This window comes from Schistocerca americana, chromosome 7 (assembly GCF_021461395.2).
Source record: "Schistocerca americana isolate TAMUIC-IGC-003095 chromosome 7, iqSchAmer2.1, whole genome shotgun sequence".
Classification (NCBI taxonomy): Eukaryota; Metazoa; Arthropoda; class Insecta; order Orthoptera; family Acrididae; genus Schistocerca; species Schistocerca americana.
In genome coordinates this window covers 226,472,277-226,490,008 of record NC_060125.1, presented here as the reverse complement: position 1 = coordinate 226,490,008, position 17,732 = coordinate 226,472,277, and the positions used below count along the sequence as shown (strand labels likewise).

The following is a 17,732-nucleotide window of genomic DNA, read 5'->3' as shown; positions in this document are numbered from 1 at the left end:
TATCAGATACTTCTGGATTTTTTTCATTATATTACACTTGTTCACATATAAAGTGATCTCCAATTCTGTGCATCAAATAAAAATTTGATGTTAGCCGTACTAAACCTCCCTAGATGGTAATATACAGGATCCAGTAGAAATTGTCAATATTCTTGGATGTGACAGGAAAGATCATGTGAAGCAAAAAACCTCTTATGGACATATGCCCTGTTCCACATGGTTTCTGGAATAGAACACATTTAATGTTCATTGTTATTTATTTTCTGTGTTATTCAATACAGTGTCAAGTTTACACATGTACAACAGTTAGTAAACCCTACAACATGCATTTTACACAATATAATTTTTAATACACTCCCTGCTAAGCATTATTGTACACACCACATTACAGCTGTTGTACAGTTCACAATAAATGTTTGAATATCCCGCCATCAAATTCATTGCACTTGTGCACTCTTGGGAGAACAAGTTGTGTTGCGTGGCTGAGTGCCACTGTTCATTCTCTAATGAAGGCAGCAGTGTCCAGGGTGCAACCGTCCAGTTCATATCACACATTCACTTTTCGTTTGTACTCGTCGACCTCATCAAGCCCCATAAACAAAAATCTAATGGCATAAGATCTGATGATGATGGTGGCCAATTAATTGTACCACTATGGTCAACTAGCAATTGGGGTAAATGCAGTCTGGTAAAACGTGGTGGGGCTGGAAGTACATTGCAGTCATTGTGGCCAAATAAATGTCCTCAAGCTTTTCAACAAATAAATTTTACAGAAAATGCAAGTAGTTGTGTCCCATCATTTGCTCTTCTAAAATAGGTAGACCTATCGCTATGTTACCAATCATGTAGCACCAAATATGATCAAAAAATGATCTTGGAAGTTGGTTTCCACTGTATCATTTCGGGTTTTCTGCAACCATCGATGATTGTTATGTGTGTTGTTGGTTCCATTCTGTGTCAAGTATTGCTTCATCAGTAAATACTATTAATGGAAGCAAATGATTATTGTCATTTAACCAGTGGCAGAAGGCATGCTGTATGTGAAATGGGTACAAGTTGTTTTTTTTATTTTATTTTATATATATATATATATATATATATATATATATATATATATATATTTTTTTTTTTTTTTTTTTTTTTTTTTTTTTTTTTTTTTTTTTTTTTTTCCATTTAATGTTCGCCATACATGTGTACACGGGACATTGCTATTTGCAGAACATCGCCACATGCTGGTAGTAGGACTACACTACACTGTTTCAACAATGTGTTGCAGTTCATGCACAGGTTGTTGAGTTAAACATTGAGAAGAAAAATGGGAACTTCGAAGAATATATGTTTCAAACAATGTTCTGATAACTCTGGTAAACACTCTACAATCAGGAATTCAACTTGTCAGAAAGCATCAACAGTATTCTTTGACAATAAACAGGAACTCTACCATTGTAGTAGCCATAACATACACCATATCTGCATATTCTTCATTAGTGTAGATGTGTATCATTTTAACCAGTACATGTACAAACACAGTTACCCTATGCTTCTCACTGATTCACTCTCAGTCGCTCCCAAAAATTCACTCACAGCACACCATGTTGCATGTTCCGTGGGCTATTTTAGTGGCAGAAAGACATCCCATGCAAAGAGGTTGACAGCAGCAACATAGGTTTGGGTAGAGTAAAACATCAAAGAGGTTGGGTGGGCAAGACACACATGCATGCCACTAGCGTAAAAACAAATGTCCCTTAAATGTGTTCTATCTTTGGAATAGCATCCTTCAGAAGTTTTTTACTTCAAATGAAAATTCCTGTCATATCTGTGAAAATTGACCATTCCACTTGGGACACACTGTATTTCCAGCAAACAACATTGTCAGTAAAAGTGATTTGTATATATTGAGATAATGACTATCAGTATTGTGCATCCTTGGTGCATGTTAAACATATCTTTGTTTCTGTCAAACACTCACTGTTCTATCCTTCAACATTTCTTCAAACTGGTCATATGTTCAGAGGGTATCCTGTATGACCTTATCTTTCATATTAGTCAACATTATTGTATGATACTGATTACCATTTGAAAGACTCCTTCTTCATCATCTTCTTCTTCCATGACTTATTTCCTGTGTCACTCAGGATCTGTCTTCCTAGTCTTGTTATGCCAATTTGAATGAACCGGGTGATTATAATTAAAGTTCCAGATTCAAACGCTCTGCGAATGTGTTCAGGAGGTGCTTCATGCACTGACTGCCAATAAGACAAACATTTTCTTTAGAATTTCTTGTTCACATGCAAGTGGACTGTGAATGGCCAAGGAACAGTCTATGGACAGACGAGGAATATGGGAAAGAAAAATCTGCTTGCACATCAACCAATACCACTTCATTCCACACATAACTGTATGGTGCAGGTTGGTGGCATCATTTATTGAACGGCCTATTTTTTTGAAGAGATGAATCCTGTTACTTGTACCATCACTGGTAAATGCTGTGAGAGCATTTTGCACATGAACATCATTCCAACCTTTCAACAGCGTGATGCATGGATAAGATCATTTTTATGCAGGATGGTGCTCCTTTGCACATTTTGCAGCCAGTGAAGCAGACGCTGCAGAGACGTTTTGTAAGTGCTAGAGTTATCAGCCATCATCTCCCTAGAGATCCAATGGCCTTGCTGCAGTGGGAACACCAGTTCCCATTAGATCACCAAAGATAAGCAGTGTTGTGCTGGGCTAGCACTTGGATGGGCCACCGTCTGGGTCTGCCAAGTGCTGTTGGCAAGTGGGATGCACTCAGCCCTTGTGAGGTCAGTTTATGAGCTACTTGACTGGGAAGTTGCAGCTCTGGTCACAGAAACTGACAACAGCCGGGACAGTGGTGTGCTGACCACATATCTGCATCCATTGACACCTGTCAGCAGAGGAAGGCTCTGCAGTTGGTTGGTACCATTGGGCGTTCTGAGGCCTGTTCAAACAGAATTATTTCCCTACAGCCTGAAGACTGTCCAGATCACTTGATTTTTATTCCGTGTGACTTCTGGCTTTGGGGTTATTCAAAAGATGTTGTGTTTGTTACTGTAATTACAAACATAGAATTAAAGGCACGCAATGCACAACACTGAATGTGACACTCCAATCTATTGTTGAACATGCTGTTTTTGATTTCTGCTTTTGGCAGAAAGTGGTGCACAGCATATTGAATATGTCTTGTGCCTGTTTCATGAGAATGAAAACCCAATTCCATTGTTGCTTTTTTATGTGGTTTTTGGCCACAGGGCAATTAAAAACCGATTTTTCCTGTCCGATGCATTACAGCCTTTCCATGATGGATGGGCTTACCTAACTAACTATGCCACAGCTGTTGAATGCCAAACTTATGCGGTCATGTGCATTGCACAATATTGTTGGTTTACTGCGCAAGTTACAGCATATCATCATATTGGTATTCATCTGCCGAACCCATTTATGTTATGACGCTAACAGCACCATCTAGTGGGGAATTTTTTCCCCCCTCATAAAGTTTCGATAATATTCCATTCAAATTTGAGTCATTCAAAGCAGTGGTTCTTCCTTTACAATGTTTTGAAACTGAAACTTCAGTTATAATCACCCTGAATTTGTGTCATTTCATGATGCAGTCCCATCAATTTGAGGCCATTCTTAAGGATCCTAATCCATGTATTTGGTGGGTGGCCAGGGCTCCTTTTCAGTTGTTCTGTGTCAAGTACTGTTCTTGTCATATGGTTTATGTTCACAGCCTGTAACATATCGGTACCACTGGGGCAATTGTTTTGAAGTTTTTCCACTATATTTGCTATCTTAAACAAGTCTTGGAAGTTGTCATTTCTTGCTCTGTCTTTTAGGTTCATTTGTAAGTCTACCATGTTATCTACAGTTCACATACTTTGACAATTTGTAAGATGTCCATCTGAAAAGAAAGAACTGTGCTATATTTGAGTGTTGTCATTGTTGTGGTGTTCAGTCTGAAGATGGGTTTGGTGCAACCTCTCCATGTTACTCCATCCTGTGTGTGTGTGTGTGTGTTTTCTTTGTGTATGCCGCACAGGATTAGCCGAGCGGTCTAAGGCGCTGCAGTCATGGACTGTGCGGCTGGTCCCGACGGAGGTTCGAGTCCTCCCTCGGGCATGGGTGTGCGTATTTGTCCTTAGGATAATTTAGGTTAAGTAGTGTGTAAGCTTAGGGACTGATGACTGTAGCAGTTAAGTCCCATAAGATTTCACACACACATTTTTCTGTGTGTATTTTACTCTAATTTGTTAAAGTATAATTCCAAAAACTAGCAAGTCTTCTTTCTTTTGTGTGTGCCTATCAACATCTCAATGCTTCTTCTTTTTGGTGAGTGCTCTCCTTTAATCCACAAATATTTATGTCCTACAAAAACTTTCACACAAGATACGTTTTATTGTCAGAATTAGGGTTTTTATTTCACCTCACTCCTTTAGTCCATATCAGGTGTTCCAATGGCTCAGTTAGTAAGTGATGCCTGTGAAAGACACAGGTATGGCTTCAGATTTTCACCAGTTGTTTAAATCTCTCAGAAACTTTCTTCACCTTTGAAGGCAGTGTTGTGTTAGCAATTGAAAGGAAAACTAGGATATCCTGCCTGATATCAGATTTTAGGAGGTAAGCAGCTGTGGCTGTTGTGGAAAGATATGGTCTTGGTACATTACATCAGCATTTTTCCAGTTTCCTAATTGTGCTGTGGAAATACAATGGTTCTCCTGTCAGCTTTTCATTCTTCAGTAATCACTTCATAATGAGCAGAAACATGTATTGACTTATGCGTGATTTGGTGTTCTCATGAAATAATTTATGCAGCTGGAGTTCTGATAACAATTTTGCCATACATCCTTAAAAAAGAAGCATCACTACCTCTGTAAATGATATTGATTGAGTCAAGTTGTTCTCCCTTTTTAGTTTGTTGATCAGAGATCATCTACTAATTTTTTGAAGTGTGGTCCCTGTAGTTTCATTTTAATTTCATAAACAGGAATGAATGTTTCATGAGACACAGCCGTGTTTTTTTTTCTTCTCTATAATCAGTGTGTGATGACCACCATTTAAGGTCAGAAATGTAATGTCATAATTCTTATCCTATCAACCACTGTGCATTACCAGACAATATTTCATTGTGCAAAAGCAGGATTTGCTGTAACATTGGTCTTTCAACTGTGTGACCATTTAATATGAAACATAATTTTTGTCTTTGCAATTTAATTAAAGTAAGGATGGTAACTGTTGCTTAAGTTGCTTCTTCTAGTAACATGCTCTGTAGCTTTAGGGCATGTCCATTTCAGGTGTCTTAGCCATTTGGAAATATTTTTACTCCAAAGTAAATTACATCTTGTGGAGTAAAAAAAGTATTTCTTGAAATGTACAAAACTGTGAAACCTAATCTGCAGGAATTAGTTTTGAAAGTAAAACCATTTGACCAAATTATACTGTGATCCTTTTTCTAATAACAATGAATTGCATTTCATGAATTTGGTACTCTTGCCTGCCTATATGCCCTTCCTTTGAAAATGCTTGAGATTTGAAAGCATGAAGGTGCTGTACTTTTCTTTGTGACAATTTTCTTATTGACTCTTCAAGCTTTCCCGGCAGATGTGTTGTAAATAGTCTTCACAGGTTTGCCACTGGATCACGTTGTGCAAATTCCACAATATTTCCTCGGAGCAACTGTCCGACATTTTCAGGTGGTTCAACCTTGCTGGTGGCTAGGTATGACTGTAGTGTAAATATGGTGTAATTCTAGCAGAAAACACAATGAACTGTAATTTATTCTCTTGAAATGTTTATTCATCCTTCATGTTAGCTTCTAAGCCTCAGTCAGATGGTGTCGCTTCCACTATATTTATGTTAGGGAATAGTATCTGAAATGTTATTAACTTCTTTTAACTTATTTGTCACGTCTTACAGAAATTGCTGATTAGTTTTCAGGACTCAGTGTCGATGCAAGACGTTTCTGGAGGGACAAAATATGTCCAGGTGATTTGGCAGTACTAGATGAAGATTTTGTGCACTTTGAAGGTGTAACTGAGTGCCAGATGCTCGAAGCACATGCATGGAGAGACAATATATACACATGCATAACAAGTTAGACATTTACAGTCATTCTTAGCAATTATTCTGTAGTACTTGAGCATTGTATTTAAATAGTGGTGCTTTTTTGTAGTCTTACGGTTGTCTTGCATTATTACTTTATTTATACATACAAATAATTGAAAGATATTTATTTGAATAATTGAAAGTTATTAATTTGACAAGTTAATTGCCTGCATCAAACACAAGTAAAAAAACTCATGAATCGTAAGACAGGCGTGAAACTTTGCAGGCTTTCAATAGATACATACACTGAACAGCCAAAGAAACTGGTACACCTACCTAATATCGTGTAGGGGCACCACGAGCACACAGAAGTGCCGCAACACGACATGGCATGGACTCGACTAAGTACTGTCAGAGGGAACTGACACAATGAATCCTGCAGGGCTTTCCATAAATCCGTAAGAGTAAGAGGGGGTGGAGATCTCTTCTGAACAGCACGTTACAAGGCATCCCAGATATGCTCAGTAGTGTTGGTGCCTGGGGAGTTTGGTGGCCAGTGGAAGTGTTTAAATTCAGAAGAGTGTTCCTGGAGCTACTCTGTAGCAATTATGGATGTGGGGGTGTGGCATTGTCCTGCTGGACTTGCCCAAGTCTGTCGGAATGCACAATGGACACGAATGGATGCAGGTGATCAGACAGGATGCTTATGTATGTGTCACCTATCAGAGTCATGTCTAGATGTATCATGGGTCCCATTTCAACTGCACAAGTCCCACACCATTACAGAGCCTCCACCAGCTTGAACAGTCCCCTGCTGCCATCCAGGCTTCCGTGGATTCATGAGGTTGTCTCCATACCCGTACACATCGATCCACTCAATACAATTTGAAACGAGACTCGTCCAACCAGGCAACATGTTTCCAGTCATCAACAGTCCAGTGTCGATGTTCACAGGCCCAGGCGAGGCATAAAGCTGTGTGTCGTGCAGTCATCCAGGGTACATGCGTGGGCCATCCGCTCCGAAAGCCAATATCAATGATGTTTGATTGAATGGTTCACACATTGACAGTTGTTTATGGCCCAGCATTGAAATCTGTTGCAATTTGCAGAAGAGTTGCACTTCTGTTACACTGAACGATTCTCTTCAGTCATCGTTGGTCCCGTTCTTGCAGGATCTTTTTCCAGCTGCAGTGATGTTGGAGATTTGATGTTTTACCGGATTCCTGATATTTACAGCACACTCGTGAAATGGCCATATAGAAAAATCCCCACTTCATCGCTACCTCGGAGATGCTGTGTCCCATCGCTCATCTGCCGACTGTAACATCACGTTGAAATACAGATAAATCTTGATAACCTGCCATTGTAGCAGCAGCAACCAATCTAACAATTGCACCAGAAACTTGTTGTCTTATATAGGCATTGCTGACCATAGCACCATATTCAGCTTGTTTATGTATTTCTGTATTTGAATACACATGCCTATACCAGTTTCTTGGGCACTTCCGTGTATTATTTTGTGGACTACTTCCTGAAATGCATTTATTTTGCACATATTACAAAATTAAATCTGAAAAAGCATTGTACAAGAATATAATCTAAACTTTTTCTAATTTCCGATCAGACAACCATTTACTGATCATAGAAGGTAAGAACTGGTGGTGGACAACATGCATGAACACTTGCATATCAGTTCAAGTAAGATTATTGGTAGTAACTGAACAGTTCAGTGTACTTGTAGACATAGTTTTAAAACATGAATTGCCATAATCTATCAACAAAGGAATTGCATACAGTACATAGAATGTATTGAGTGAAAAGAAGTCCAAGCCAACTAATAATACACCGATACAAGTCCTATGTGATGCATGTAGATGGTCTGTTGAATGTCAGTCCCAGATTTATTCTCAGTTACAGACTGTCTCCTCTGTTAACCGTTATTGTCTGCTGTACAGTGGGATTGACAACGAAAGGGAGACATACTTTAAGTATTCGTTACTGAGATGACCACGTGGTATAATTCTTTTGAATGCACCACTCTTTTTGTCAATCTGCGGTCGACTACAAGCATTCAGTCTGCACTTAATCGAATGTTTCAGATAGAAGGGTCTTTGCTGATCATAAACTAAGTTTTCACATAGTAAAAATTGCTTCTGGTGCAATATAACAGACGCTTTTGGTGACAACGTAAAATTGCTTGAAATTATCCATCTCTTTTTCATACTAGTCTTTTTACTTAAGTTTATGTTATCAGCTTCCATCATATTCAACATTAATAACATTTATTGAAAGTCAGAACCACCTCTTATTTGCACTGACATCACAGGTTTTGTGGGGCATAGCAATACCAGCATTGTTCAACTTATTTTTTGACACTGTCTTCAAAAAGCATTTTTTTTATCAGTTGAGATATCGCAGTCAAAGTATTAGATCAAAACAGCTTGAGAAAAATAACTTGTTTCTTCTAAAAGATGATGTTTTAATTAATTAAAACATAAATAAAATGCATAAATAACTACCAAAATACTATGCATTGAAAAAGGCTGGTTACAGATTTGTGTTTACTAGTCCAGTGAATTCATTTGATAGACATAGCAATCACATTCTGTTCAATGTTATTTAGACATTTTTATTTTCACTTTAGTATGTTTCTAGCCCTTCTATTCCCATTCAACTTACCACATACCACAAAAAAGATTTGCATGCAAACGCAGCTAAAAGTCTATGAGGATCCCTAAATACTATTTGGATGCACTGAATCATCCTTAATATTACCCTTCAGTATATTTTGAAATTGTATAAAAGTCCATTTGATTCTAAAAATGTTTTGTAATTCATAGATATGGCTTGGTTGATGACATTAAAATGTTGCCACAAGCCACCATAATTTAAAAAAAAAAGTCAGCAGTAATGAAGGTAGTGTGTTACTGCAGGGAGCAACAGAGTGACTGGAGCAACAGGTTTAGTTTGGTTCATGACAGTATGACAGTTTCAGGTGGCACTGTTTGTTCATCTCTGAGCAACTCTGACGGCAGCCGTATTGAAGTGCAACAGATACATGGTTTTATTTCTGCTGCAGCCTAATAATAAGAAACAAGTATTACATAAAGTTTTTGTTTGTTATTCAAATCTTTTAAGATAACCTTGGCCAACATAAGAAGTCACAGACCTGAAACGCTGAAGATAAGTATATCCACAGGAGTTGTGAATTTGAGAAACTACTGATGGGGCTTCGATTTACATGTCAGAAAGGATGGGGCTTTGATTTACATGTCAGAAAGTAAACATAGGTTGATCTCAACCAGATTTAGGTGCTTATGATGTGAACCTGCAACTGTGTCGCAATGTGGAAGGTCTGGGGTTGCACCAGCATTATATGGTCTACAGCTGCAGAACAAATCAGTGTAGTTGACTTGGTGGCTGGAGACAGTGACTGTGTTGACGGTGGGAGCCAGATTACACCATATAGGCTTCATTTGGTACTTCAGTTGCGTACAGGGACACAGGTTATTGTACTGTGATGCTGCCAGAAACAGTAGATGATGATGATGATGATGATGATGATGATGATGTACTATGACTGCCAGAAATGGTTGTAGAGGGCTGTGGGCAATTGAGGCTGCAATTGGTTCTGAAGCTGACTGAGCAGCTACCTCGAACTTTAGGTATGAGGAGATGCTGGCCCCAGCTTGCAGGAATGATGGACCCAGACCTGGGAGCCCACTCAGGACAGTGATCACTGTGGTATATGTGTGTGATATGGATATGTAATTCTAATTAATCATTTTTGGGCAGTACCTTTTGCCTAAGTGAGTAGTGAAGGAGTTAACATGGAATATTACGCTATAAAACATCAGTGACTGAAAATATGTAAAGTATGTTAACTTGCTGATTTCCGTTCCTGAAGTTAGCAATTATTCTTATGGCAAAAGTAGGTGCCTCTAAAGGTCTCATCAGATATACTCTGGTTTTTCCAATTTAAGTTTTTATTAGTATGCACACCCAAGAATTTACAGCTTTCTACCTTGTTTATTATTTTTTGTAGGTGAACTGCATTCATAATAGGTGCATATGTTTGACAGTTTGAAAATGAATGAGCTGCCTTTTTTTTTTAAAAAAAGCTGCTCCATGTGTACAAAACCAATAACTTTCACAAATACATCATTTAATATTTTCCCTGTGGGTGCCTCATTGATCAACTCGCCGATAATGTTTGTATTGTTTGCAAAAAGGAGCAATTTTTCTGCTTATTTAGCTGAAGTAGTAGATTACTAATATAGGGCAAGAACATTAATAGTCCCACAATTGAATCCTGTGAAACACCCATTGTGATTTTTTCCCAAGAAAATGATTCTGCTTCCCTATTCACGTTACTCAAATGTAATACATTACTGCTCTCTGTTTCTGAAATAGGCACTAGACCAAGCTTGTCCTGCACTATGTACCTCATAAATACTTAAATTTCTTTAGTAGAGTCTTGTGATTTGAGCAATCAAATGCCTTTGCTAGGTCAGAAGATCTCAACCTAATATTTATTTATTTAAAAATTTTATTATGTTCTCAGTGAGTGTATTAACAGTTTCCTAAATAGAGTTTCTTCACATAGAGAGGTGCAGTGACCAAAATAGCTATATACAGTTTTCAGCGTGGCATTAGTTACGTAAATATGAAAACAAAATTTTCTTATTCCGTAGGTGACTGCAAGCTCTGTTTTTCTACTTGTATATATATAGGGTATATTGGAGCTGAATGTTACTATAACTTCAGCCCAAACCTCCATGGTAGCAGAAAACATATTTCTAGAGCTCTCTTAAAAGATGTTGGTATGCAAACAAGCGTGGTGACTTTTCTAGAAAATCTGAAATTCTCGTGGAATTAGACTTACAAGGAAAATTCGGGGAAAACCTCAGGGAATTCTATATTAACTTAGTATTGTAATTTAATTTTATTGAGCTTTATAACTCTCAAATTTAAAAATAATATATATGTCAAAGAATATTCATTATATTGAATATTCTATATAACTCAAAAAACCACTGTTAAACTTCTGCTTATTGGCTAATATGTCACAGCTGTGAGGAAAAGAGAGTCATTTTTATAATGTGAGATACACTACCCCTTTCCCTCACCCCCCCCCCCCCCCCCCCCCACCCCCCGATTATTTCTCAGCAACTTTTTATGATATCATCAACCTGTAATTCTTAGGGATTTCTGCACCCAAATCTGTGTAGCCATCCTGTTAAACCTTGCTTGACAAGGTAATACTGGAACAGAAATGTGGTTACACAATAAGACATAACTAATAACAGTTCTTAACAGTGAGACCACACAATTTACCTAACTTTGGCAGTAATTTGATGCATGAGACTTGAAGTTCAATCCCTAACTTTGCTGGCTCTTGGCAGTGTATGATATTGTTGCTGTGACTAAAATTACCATGCAGACACTCATATTTGACTGTTCTTATTACTCTGCAAATAACGATTGCTAAGTCAGAACTGTAGTCTTATGAATGGAACTCGTGAAACTGTGTTCTGTAGCGTAATTACCAGAACTGCTGCACTGTAGGAACTGGGCAGTCTGAAGGAACTGAGTGAGTGGTTCAGGTACAGCAATCTCCCAGGTGGCTGACAACATTATGGGCATATGATTATCAAGTGCTGATGGATGTGGCATGGAAGTAGAGTTTATCTGTAATTACACCAAGCAGGTAGTCTTGTCCACCATTGCCTCTGTGCTGGCACACGAGTCTGTAGCCATGAAGCTGCAAATATTATTGAATATTTGATGGTGCTTGTTTGAAAGATGTATGTTAACATTTGCAATAACATTTGGACATTTACTTTTTAAACATTGCAGTGCTGATTGAGCTGCTCTATGACTATGCGTGGTAGTCATGTCTTTTTCCCATACTTGTATATTGCAATGAGTACCAAATCATTCAATTAATAAAAAAATAAAATGAAAAATTGTTTTCGCTGTTGGCAAAATACAGCTTATGGATATACAAGTGGCTTTAAAATTGTCATTAATGTACAGTGTAGTGTGCTATGTAGTTTCTCAGCTGGAGATTGTGCATCATGTTGAGTAACACTTTATTAAGAGAGGAAGATCAATAAAACATTCTCTTTATTGTACTGTTGAATTTTCCCTAATTATTATATTTATTTTTGTTTACAACTATGGATGTAGCCTGTTTTGTTAATTCTTTGTACGTGTCGTCTCTTGAAAATTGTCCATTTACTGGAATCTCCTGATTGCTGTGACTCAACAGCGAACATTGAAAGTCTCTAACCAGCAATTGAAATTGACTACCCTGTGTCATTGTGAGTGGCACTTTTGTTAACACGAACAGTAGCACGAAAATGATTTCTTATTCACATAACAGATAGATTATTTCCAACTTGCTCCTCAACATCCACATATATGTCAATATTCTGCAAGTCACTGTGAAGGGCATGGCAGAGTGTATGTCCCTCTGAACCAGTTATTAGGACTTTTCCCCCCCATTTCATTCACATATTAAGCACAGGAAAAATGACTGTTTAAAATCCTCTGTGCATGCTTAATCTAATCTTATCCTCGCGATCCCTATGGGGTCAATATGTAGGTGCTTGTAGTATATTCATAGTCATCATTTAAAGCTGGCTCTTGAAACTTTACGAGTATACTTTCTCTAGATAGTTTCCATCTATGCTCGTGTTGGCCAGTTCAGTTCTTTCAACATCTCAGTAATATTCTCCTGTGGATGAAGCAAACCTGTGACCATTTGTGCTGCCCTTCTCGGTATACGTTCAATGTCCCCTGCCAGTCCTATTTGGTATTGGTCCCACATACCTGAGCAGTGTTCTAGGATGGGTTGCTCAAGTAATTTGTAAGCAATTTCCTTTGTGGACTAATTGTATTTCCCTAGTATTCCACCAGTAAACCAGAGTCTGTTACATGCTGTACTCATGACTGTGCCTATGTTATCATTTCATGCCCCTAATGAGTGTTACTCCAAAGTATTTGTATAAGTTTACAGATTCCAGCTGTGACTCACTAATATTATAGTCATAGAATACTGTGCTTTTTGGTTTGTAAAGTGCACAATTTTACATTTTTGAACATTTAAAGCAAGCTGCCAGTCATTGCACCACTTTGAAATCTTATCAAAATCTGACTGAATATTTTTACAACTTCATTCAGACAGTATTTCATTGTAGATAATTGCCTCATCTGTGGAAAGTCTGAGATTACTGTTAGTATTTTCTGCAAGAATGTTAATATAAAACATGAGCAGCAAGAGACCCAACATACTTCCTTGGGGTACTTCTACATCCATCGATAACCACCATCCAGGGTAACATGCTGCATCCTCCCTACCAAGAAATCTTCAGTTCAGTCACATATTTCTTCTGATACCCTGTATGATTGTACTTTTTATAATAAGTGTAGGTGTGGTACTGAGTCAAATGCTTTTTGGAAATCAAGAAATATTGACCTACTTGACTGCCTTGGTCCATGGCTTTCAGGATGTCGTGAGAAAGTGCGAGTTAAGTTTCACATGATCTGTGTTTTCAAAATTCATGGTGTTTGGCACGGAGGAGGTCATTCTGTTTGAGATACATCATTATGTTTGAGTTCAGAATATTTTCTAAGATTCTATAACAAATTGATGTAAAGGTCAGTAGTTTTGTGGATCACTTTTGCTACCTTTCCTATAGACAGGTGTGACCTGTGCTTTCCTCCAACTGTGGGGCACAGTTTTTGCTCAATGGATCTACAATAGATCATAATTGACAGAGGGACTAACTCAGCTGTGAATTGGGTATAATATCTGATAGAGATTCCATCGTGCCCTGGGGCTTTGTTCAGTTTTAATAGTTTCAGTTGTTTCTCAACGCTACTGACACTAATATTTATTCACTCATCTTTTCAGTGGAACAATAATTAAGTTGGGGCAACACTCATGGGTTTCCCTTTGTAAAGGAACATTTTAAAACAGAGTTAAGCAGTTGTGTTATTGCTTTGCTTCTATCAACTTCAATTCCAATCTCACCCAGGAGTGACTGTACTCTAACTTTGGTGCCACTAACAGCCTTTACATATGACTGGAATTATGTTTGGTTTTGCGAAATATCATTTGACAATGTTCTGCTGTTATGATAGTCACTGAAGAGGTCACACATTTTTCTCATGACTGCCAAACATCTAGCCCTATGCTATGTTTTATACCTATTATGGTGTATCCCCTCTTTCCTCACATGGTTCTTTACACTGACTCCATACCATAGAGGGTCTCTCCCATTATGAACTGTCCTAGTAGATACATATCTGTCCAGTGTATGGTCAGTTGTCCTTTTGAACTTGTCATAATTCCTCTTCAAGCTTCTGTCCTGAGCTAAAAGTTTCAAATTCCTCATTGAGGTGTGGTACTATTGTTTCTCTGTCTAGTTTGCTGAACATACAAATTTTTCTGCTTGTTTTAGTTGCTCTTTCTGTTGTGGTAATCATTTTTGCTATAGTTGCCTCTTGGTCACTGATCCCCATTTCGATGTGGACTTCCTCAAAGAGATCAAGTATGTTTTTTGCCATTAGATGTAATGTATTTCCATCATGAGTGGGATTCTGAACTATCTTTTCTCAGTAGTTTCGTCCGCAGCTCGTGGTCGTGCGGTAGCGTTCTCGTTTCCCGCACCCGGGTTTCCGGGTTCGATTCCCGGTGGGGTCAGAGATTTTCTCTGCCTCGTGATGACTGGGTGTTGTGTGCTGTCCTTAGGTTAGTTAGGTTTAAGTAGTTCTAAGTTCTAGGGGACTGGTGACCATAGCTGTTAAGTCCCATAGTGCTCAGAGCCAACCTCAGTAGTTTACCAAGAAGGCATTTAGTAAAGCTTCACAGGGTGCCTAGTCATGCTCCCACTAATAAAACTATAACTATCCCAATTGATTGTTAGATTTTTAAAGTCTGCTCCAATGATTACAGTATCATTAGTGAACTTATCTACAAGCGAACTGGTGTTTTCTCTAACGTTTTTGGTTACATCATAAGGAGATGTGGTGGTTGATAGAAGGACTCTATTATAATTTTTTGCACATCCTTCATACTTTATTTTTTTATTTTATTTATATGTCAAGTTCCGTAGAACGAAATTGAGGAGTAAATCTCCAAGGTCATGGAATGTGTCAGTACATGAAATTACGACATAAAAGGAATAACAGCTAAAAATAAAATGTTTATAAACCTGAAAAAAGTCAAGCCATAAGTTTAAGTAAACACAATCAACAATTCAACAAGAATCAGCTTAATTTTTCAAAGAACTCCTTGGCAGAATAGAAAGAGTGACTCTTCAGTTTTGGTTTGAAAGCGCTTGGATTACTGCTAAGATTTTTGTATTCTAGTGGTAGCTTATTGGAAAATGGCTGCAGCAGTATACTGCACACCTTTCTGCACAAGAGTTAAGGAAGTCCAATCCAAATGCAGGTTTGATTTCTTCTGAGTATTAACTGAGTGCAAGTTGCTTACTCTTGGGAATAAGCCGATATTGTTAACAAGAAATGACAGTAAGGAATGTATGTATTGAAAGACCAATGTCAAAATACCTATACTCGTGAACAGGGGTCGACAATATGTTCGTGAACTTACACCACTTATTGCCCAAACCGTCCATTTCTGAGCCAAAAATACCCTTTTAGAATGGGAATAGTTACTCCAAAATATAATACCATATGACATAAGCAAATGAAAATGAGCAAAGTTGACTAATTTTCATGTCAAACGATCACTCACTTCAGGTACTGTTCGAACAAGATCCTGAACTTGAGCTTTCCACGACAGTTTACTATCAATCTGAACGCCTAGAAATTTGAACTGTCCAGTTTCACTAATCATATGCCCATTCTGTGAAACTGAAACAACAGGTTTTGTTGAACTGTACGTTAGAAACTGTAAAAACTGTTAGTTTATTTTCTACAAGTCATGAACTTAAATCATGAAGTGCACTATTTGAAACCGAGCCAATGTTGCACACAACATCCTTTACTACTAAGCTAGTGTCATCATCAAACAGAAATATTTAGAGTTACCCATAATACTAGAGTGCATATCATTTATATAAAGAAGGAACATGAGTTGCCCCAACACTGATCCCTGGAGCACCCCCACTTAACTGTACCCCATTCAGACCCCACATCACAGCCAATCTCAACGCTGTGAATAATGACCTTTTGCTGTCTGTTGTTAAAGTAAGAGGTGAACCAATTGTGAGCTACTTCCCGTATTCTGTAATGGTGCAACTTCTGGAGCAATATTTTGTGATCAACACAATCAAACGCCTTAGTTAAATCAAAAAATATGCCTAGCATTTGAAACCTTCTCTTTAACCCATGCAGTACCTCACAGTTGTTAAACGACTTCTAAAACCAAACTGTACACTTGATAGCAAATCATGTGATATAAAATGATCAATTACCTGTACTTACACAGCCTTTTCAATAACTTTAGAAAACACTGATGGCATAGAAATAAGTCTACATTATCCCTTTCTTCCTTTTTATGAAGTGGCTTTACTACTGAGTACTTTAATGGTTCAGGAAACTGACCATTCCTAAAGGAAAAATTACAAATATGGCTAAATACAGGGCTGACATGTGCAGCACAGCACTTTAATATCCTGCTACGCACTGCATCATATCCGTGAGAGTCCTTAGTCTTCAGTGATTTAATTATTGACTCAATCTCACCCTTGTCTGTATCACAGAGGAGTATTTTAGATGTCAATCTCGGAAAACCATTTGCCGAGAGAGTTGTATGATTCCCTGTAGAAACTAAATTTTTATTTAATTCACTAGCAATGCTCAGAAAGTTATTGTTAAATACTGTACATATATCTGATTTATCAGTAACAGAAATATTTTTATTACAAACTGACTATATCATTGACCTTGTGCTGCAGACCAGACACTTCCTTCACAACTGAGTCTTGGCCAATCTCTCAATCTTCTGTGTCGGTGGATATGAGGTTTTTGTCCATTGCAACAAATACACCAGTTCCATTTCCCATTTGCCTATTCTTTTTCAAGATAACCTTAAACCTTCCCCAAAAATCTCATTGCTATCAGTTTCAGCCTTCAACCAGCTTTCTGTACCTAGTATTATGTGAGCTTCACTGCTTTTCATGAGCGCTTCACACACTGGCACTTCGTTGCAAATGCTCCAGCAGTGTATTTTAATAGTCTCACCCGTGGGAGACATTTCTTTGGATTGTACACTGATACTTCTGGGTTTCCCACAGCTATCATTAGCTGACTGAATGGAGAGTTGCCTAATCTAAAAAAAAATCTTGTGCGCATCCCACTTGGTTAGCTGCCTCCGATGTGTAGTGCACCCCTGATCTATTTAATTGGGGGCACCACAATTCTCAACCCTATGTCTTAAGTCTAGGAAGTCACAGCCTAGCTTGTCACAGAACCGTCAAAGTCTCTGGTTCAGGCGTCCAATCTGACTATGAACCAGGGGATAATGCTGCAGTTGCGAGCTTAATTGAAGCACCATGAGCAAGACTGGTGTTCTTATCTCTCTCTCTGCAAGTCACTGGAATGATCAAAGTGTGACCGTGGAGCCCAGCCAATTAACAGTGTAGAATAGTAACTGTCCTTATCACAGATAAGGTAACGAGAACCCTAAT

The 17,732-nt window shown here is 38.1% G+C and overlaps 1 protein-coding gene across 1 annotated transcript in view; it reads left to right on the top strand.

Moving 5' to 3' along the window:
• Positions 1–17,732, top strand: part of LOC124622005 — a 96,122-nt gene that overhangs the window by 67,751 nt on the left and 10,639 nt on the right. The window contains exon 5 of the mRNA XM_047147555.1: positions 5,952–6,114. Within this exon, the coding sequence (XP_047003511.1) occupies positions 5,952–6,114 (163 nt within the window). The remainder of the gene's footprint in view (positions 1–5,951; positions 6,115–17,732) is intronic.